Source organism: Amaranthus tricolor, chromosome 13 (assembly GCF_026212465.1).
Source record: "Amaranthus tricolor cultivar Red isolate AtriRed21 chromosome 13, ASM2621246v1, whole genome shotgun sequence".
In the NCBI taxonomy this organism is placed as follows: Eukaryota; Viridiplantae; Streptophyta; class Magnoliopsida; order Caryophyllales; family Amaranthaceae; genus Amaranthus; species Amaranthus tricolor.
In genome coordinates, this window is record NC_080059.1 from 11,964,586 (window position 1) to 11,971,217 (window position 6,632).

At 34.1% G+C, this 6,632-nt stretch overlaps 1 protein-coding gene across 2 annotated transcripts; it reads left to right on the forward strand.

Moving 5' to 3' along the window:
• Positions 1-767: 767 nt before the first annotated feature.
• LOC130798029 (uncharacterized) lies at positions 768-6,557 on the forward strand. 2 transcript variants are annotated; one of them, XR_009039008.1, is made up of 6 exons: positions 825-1,237; positions 2,231-2,345; positions 2,441-2,522; positions 4,687-4,821; positions 5,020-5,071; positions 6,210-6,260. XR_009039008.1 is itself a non-coding variant. In XM_057660868.1 (5 exons), exons 1-5 carry the CDS (start codon positions 851-853, stop codon positions 6,270-6,272), a joined length of 699 nt encoding a protein of 232 aa, XP_057516851.1. In that variant the 5' UTR covers positions 768-850; the 3' UTR covers positions 6,273-6,557. The 2 variants fall into 2 exon arrangements, 1 of the variants encoding a protein (XP_057516851.1); XM_057660868.1 differs by lacking the exon at positions 4,687-4,821 and having other exon boundaries at positions 768-1,237; positions 6,210-6,557.
• The last annotated feature ends 75 nt before the right edge of the window (positions 6,558-6,632 follow it).

The window sequence follows — 6,632 nt, forward strand, 5'->3', positions numbered from 1 at the left end:
TTTTTCATACTCTACAACAATATGACGCTTATTTTGTTATTAGTTGAACACATTTTAAATAGTAAAAGCTCATGGTTACAAGGTAAAAGTAGGCTTATTTTTTGGAAAGAAGGTAAAAGTAAGCTGGGGAAGAAGGTTTTTGAGAATTAGACATAATAGCAAATTGTGTAAAATGAGAATTAGAGTAACGGGTAGGAATCATTAGTAAACATCCAAAACAATGAAAAATATATAGCAAATCGATTGGACAAATATAAGTACAGGAAAAACATATAGCAAATCGATTGGACTAATATAAGTACTTATTCTACAGCTGAGTTTACACTATAATATTAAAAAAGCTCTTACATGTTTGTATTATATAGTGCAAACTCAAAATGAGGAAGGTATATTAATTTGTCCTTAAACAAATCAAAAAACAATGTTAAAACTTTTATTTCATTAATATATGGTTGATTGTTTGAAGTCTAAATTAGAGCTACACAACGAATTGAGGGCCTATTAAAACTGAAATGCGACTTCAAATATGTAGACTTTAAATAAACTGAGTTTTATTTACTCAAGAAAATAGGCTAGAATAAGTTTGAAAAATAGTACTTCCTCCGTTCTGAAATACTTACTATTAATTGTGACTTGTTCAGTAAAGAAATGTCACTGTCAAGCAAGTATAATAAAACAGAAAAAATAAGAAAAACAAATAGACTTAATAATTAATACTCATAGAATAATAAATGAGATTAATTTTTTAGCACTTGGCCAAGGATCCTCTTACTCTTAGGCTCCAATATTTTATCCCAAAATTTAGTTGTTATATTAATATTAATTTTTAAAATTTTTTTTGGCAAAAACAATGTCGCAAGTCCAAAGTTACTACAGTTTGAGCTTCCAATTAAGCTCACTTGTTTCCCGTAACCCTAGAAACCATTATCTTCCATTATCATCTTCATGCTTCTTCTCTCACACTTCCTCTCTTTCTCCTCCAAATTTTGTGACGCTTTCCAGAAGAACGAATGTAGTTATTCAAGCCTCATCCGAAAATTCACCGCCTACCAATACCATTTCAGTTGATGAGGATAATACGCTTCAATCTGAAACGCAACTCATTTCTGCTTCGGAAATTGTTAGAAACTTTTATGCAGGAATTAATTGTCATGATATTTCTGCAGTTGAGCCCCTTATTGCTGATAATTGTGTCTATGAAGATCTTATTTTTCCTCGTCCCTTTGTTGGCCGTAAGGTAACATTTTATTGCAAAAGGGTTATATAATGTAAGCTTAATTTTTTTTAATTATAGCAGCTTTAGATAAAATTCATTTGGTGTTATAGGACAAACATTCTCGCCCAAACGACTAAGCCTATAAACCCCACCCCAATTGTACTTTATCCCGTTCTTTGAAATGGACCATAATAATCGAAATCCAATAAGGCCAACGTCCTCATTGGGTCACGGCTGCATTGGGTCACAGTTACGTTGGGTCACGGCTGGCTCTTCCAGGCCACCCACTCTGCAAGCCTTCCACTTTGCAGGCCACCCACTCCGAGTCGGCTCTGATATTATTATTAAAGGACAAACAGGAGAGTTCAGGTGGGAGCCCATTTGTCTATAAACCCCATGGTGCGATAGCTCTCTCACTTAATAGGTTAGTCTTTTGGTGAGCTCTTCTGTTTGTCCTATAACATTTGGCATTTGGGATTATTTCAGCTTTTTCTGTCTCATTCAGTTTGATACGTTTGATTTTCGATAGAGAAGTAGTTATAATTAAAGAATGACACTTCCCAGTCCATAAGACTAATGACAATACAAGACATAGTTTCCTTGTTAAAAAATTATCTTAATTACATAATGGAAATTCCTAGTATTAAATTTTGAAGCTCTTCAAGAATGCGCATGAACATTCCAAAAGTAATTCTTATATTGATAAGTGAAGTACTGGCCTGGTGCACTAGAGGGTACTTTATTGATGCCCGTGGACATAGCTGTTTGCCTTTTTCTTGCGTACTAGTTACCATATAGAGCAGCAATATGATTGATATGGTCGATGTGTTTTTGCTGATGATATGCATTGCTGATCTATGTTATAGATACTTCAAGGGTGTTACCATAAAAATAGGATAAAAAGAAGTCCATGCCTTCTAATTCTGTTCTTGATAGTACTCCTTTTTTTTGTAATCATAATGCATATGCTCATCTCTCTAAGATGCCTCATATTTTGCGTCTGGCTATCCACAGTCTATCCTGGAATTCTTCGGAAAGTTTATTGATTATGTCAGCACAGATTTGCAATTTGTGATTGATGCTATTTCTGAGGAAGATTCCTCAGCTATTGGTGTCACATGGCATTTGGGTATGGAAAAAAATCTAACTTCATGTTCTCGCTTTTCTTCGGTTCCTGCTTTTAGATGATCTTAACAGTAACTGACTGCTAATGTTTTACCCCAGAATGGAAGGGAAAGCCTTTTCCATTCAGCAAAGGTTGCAGCTTTTACCAAGTGGGAGTGTTTAATGGCATGCGACAAATAGTGTAAGTATGCATTTTCCCTGTTCATGAGTAATTTGACAGATTTAACTTATTGTCTGAAACATGAATTTGAGATAGTTCTTGTTTGCATACTATAGCTGTTTTTTTTGTCTTGTCATTCTCTAATCTCTCTCTACCCGTGTTTGTCTCATTATGTTTCTAATTAAACTCAATACAACTCTTATATATCTACTCATAACCTGAAAATTTCCTCCAATTTTAAAAAGTAAAAGAAGAAATGAGAAATGCTCTTCTATTGAGTATGGATGACTCATTTTAAATTTAATTCAAGTAGTCTATTTCCTCAGTTTGGAAATAGTTGTCTTCTTTGGAGCACTGGAGTTTTCATGAAGGTTACCCTTTCCCTTTTTTAAACACTTTTTTAAAAGAAAGAAACTCAATTGAAGTTGAGGAGAAGCTTTTTCTTTGATTGGTCAGTAAGCTGTCTCCATTAAAATTGCAAAGTGACCTTTTCTTTCTAAAATTAAGGGAAAACAAAAAAAGATTTGTGCACTTTGTGATAGTTGTGCCATTTGATATCTCTCACCATTTAACAAAAAAGAATAAGCATTATTATATTTGTTAGTTGATTAGTTTTGCCAATAAGATAGCAACTAAGACAACAAACAAAAATGAAATAAAAACAAGGCAAATAAACTAGGGATTGGGTAATTGACATATTGATAGCAAAGGGAATGACAAGCAAGCTAGCGTGAGAAATTCGATAGGACTGTCTTGTGATAAACTGAACTAAGGTATTGTCTCGAACTCTAAGCCTAAACATTTAACCAAGATAAGGCTCAAGCATACATATACGACATGAGGACATGCAATTCTACACAAATGATAATCCTGCAGATCTTTCTAAAAGGAATCGAGATCCTTAACGAAGCATGCTTCCGAGCAAGACAATGCCAACATGATTTCCTAGACAAAACAATCAACTCAATAAAAAGCATGTAAACAACCAAGGATGTGAACTACAAAGGACTAGAGCATACTTTCTAGAGTAGCCTTCATTCCTCCATTGACTTAAGCTTCTAAACTTAGCTATGGAACATTGGAGTACCAAATTCATCCAAAATTAAGCCACTAAACCACCTACATATCAAGGGCTCAAATCCCCAAACCCGAGGGTCAACTACTCATGATCCTTAAAAACAAACAAGAAAAATATGAGTAAATTCATAGATAACAAAAAAAAAAAAAAGAATCTACTAACAACTAAGAAGCAATATATAAGCAAAATCCATAAACAACTCGTCCTCAAAAAATTTGGTTGTTTTTGCCATCGGGGATAGAGATCTTAAAAAGATGTGGGTGATTTATTCTTTGCCATGTTATGGCCTATATGGCTAGAGAGTAATAGGATAATTTTTAATGATCGATTTCTATCGGGTGGTGGTGTTATGGGAGAAGGTGGTTTTTTGGCGTTTCTTTGGGCTAAGGTACACGAATTATCAACGGTGCTCTCAAAATGATTTATGTAGAAGTAATTGGAATGTGATATTGTAGTTATTATGATTTTGATTTTGGTATCCCTCATCCCTTGGGTATATGAAAGTATTTCTTCATTAATTTAAAAAATTTCCTTATCAAAATAAAACTTTTATTATATCAGTGTTCTCCTGATGCTCAAGTGGGATGAAAATTTCATGATACTTGAAAGCTTAAGGGTAATGGTATGTGCAATTCTTAAGAGGCATATCTAAAAGAATCTATTTCTTGCCGCTGTCACTGATTAGTGTTAGATACTTAGATGTATGGGTATTGCCTACCATTCAGAACTTGTTGCATACACCCAATCAACCTATTCTGTTTAAGCTAGAATATGATTTTTACAATGCAAAAAAGCTCTTCATGGTGGTTGTACATTATCCCCATTACATAATTTAATTAGTGGCACAATACAACATCCAGTAGTGAACAATCATTGTTTTAAATATGTGACTAATTTTTGTGGATGCCCTTAATAGATTCTTGTGTAATGGTTACATTTACAACAACCTTCTGTTATTCCAATCCCACTTAGTGGCTCCCGCTAGAGGGGTCAGGGGTGATCAAATGTATCCAATTTTAACCTTGTAAGTTGTAATAACAAAGAGGTTGATTATAATTGACCTTTTGTAATACTCTGACATCACCTGCTGTTGCATTGCTCGGTCAGGCTTTTATCCATTGTGGAAAATTTCCATCCTCTGAGACACTTTACATAAGAAGCACACATCACTTAAGGAGCCATTTTGCTATATTCCATTATGACGGAACCTTAAACTACAAGTCTTTGGCTCCTTCAAGACTGGTCAGAATGGTTGTATTTAGTGATTTCAATATTTTTTCTTGATACTTGATCATAGTGCATGGTATTTACATAGCTCTTCTTCTTATGATCTTCAGGAAGCCCTTCTCCCTTTTTCGCACTCCTACATATTATGTTTTACAAATTTTGATTTGGTGCGTCTCATATGTTTAACATGAAGTTTCTGTTTTTCGAAAACAGCTATGCTCGAGATAGTGTGGAACCTGCAATTAAACCAGGAGAATCGGCTTTGGTGAGTTGATGCATATTTTTAAAGATCTTTTGAAGTTTGTTTTATATGTTTCATGCATGGAAAATTACACAAGGGGCACAAGAGACATTGATTAAAAAAAAGCAAAAAAAACAGCATTATGCACAACTATAAAAAAGAAATCAAAGAAATTAGAAAAAGAGAAATTTCAAAATCCCGTGGTAACAATAAGAGAAAGACAATTGAGGTGACTTCATATTTTGGCACCACAAAGAACTTTTGGATTCCTATCTTCTGATTCCGAAAAAATAAAACAGGGGAGAAAAAGCCTTTGGAGGAGCTTAGAAAATCATAAAGAATATGTTATGTTATCTGATCCTCCCTCTGAAATTCATTTCTATATTTTCCTATTGTTTTTACTTATTTATTTTATTTATACGCATTTTATTTATCTTTCTCGTTGCAGAAAGTTCTCTTAGTCTTTCTCGAGTCGGGGGACTCTTTTGGCCACGCTCTCCTTTATGGGTATGAGTTGCCGCCGTCCTTCTCTCCCCAAACCATAGTTTTTTATGAGCGGGATACACTGGGTATGATGATGATTATGATGATTTTCCTATTGCCTCTATGATGAAGGATTCATCACGATTTCACTTTCTTATCCCATATAATAATTGCGTATAAAATTTTATGACAAATAATTTTTGAAGACTAAGAGAGAGAACAAATGTGATTTATTCCATGACAAGCATAATCAAGCATCTTTAGTGTTCCTCAACTATGCTGCCTTTACCTGCCAGTAGAACTGGCCACTGGGGTGGATTACCCTAGTCCAACTCAGTGTGTCCGAAACTCCAACTCACATTTAACCGAGCCTGATGCAGTTCTAATAAGTTGGTTTTTGTGTTTACAAAGAAGCATTCTGGGATTTAAACCTGTAAATATTTGTATCATTAATCATATGCTATATGTCTAAATATAAGAATTAAACAATTTTAAGTTGACTTCCTATATCAGAGTCCTTCCAATTGAAAACACCTGCATCCAGTCCTGAATACAAAATGATATCATGATCTTCCATATTCCTCCTGAAGACATGAAAAACACTTTTAGTTAAGCAAATGCTGGATTCTATTGAAATTGCAACTATATTATCTTATTCCCATGTGGTCATAATGTACAGGTTGCTATTAGAGGAGTTGTATGGCTTCTGCAGCGATTCCCAAACCTCATAGAACGACTATAATGAAATGGTCCTGGATGCGCAATTATTCACATTCACCTTGATTCCGAGTGATTTGTCTGTTAATATTTGCAGCATTGCAAACACACTAATACATATGCTGAACTATTTTTTCGTACAAGATTTTTGATGGGCCATAGATTCACCTGCCTTGGTGTATATTTAGAATGTGAAACGGGAATTAATAGCAAATTAGAAACCCCTTAGATTTGCTATTATATCTGCTTACTGTAAATCATTGTATAGACTGTAAGCTATTGAAATATATGTACAAACTGGTTTTTTATTTTAACTTGATTTTATTTTGTTTTATTTTTTTATTATTCAAAAGATATCAGTTTCTCTTGATAGTACCAACCATCC

What these genes read in the sequence shown, in the direction of transcription:
- LOC130798029 (XM_057660868.1), top strand. Translation starts at nt 851, where the DNA reads ATGTCGCAAGTCCAAAGTTACTACAGTTTGAGCTTCCAATTAAGCTCA. An exon ending in TGGTGTCACATGGCATTTGG is followed by an intron (nt 2,346 to 2,440) that starts GTATGGAAAAAA and finishes GTTTTACCCCAG; the next exon opens with AATGGAAGGGAAAGCCTTTT. An exon ending in AACCAGGAGAATCGGCTTTG is followed by an intron (nt 5,072 to 6,209) that starts GTGAGTTGATGC and finishes CATAATGTACAG; the next exon opens with GTTGCTATTAGAGGAGTTGT.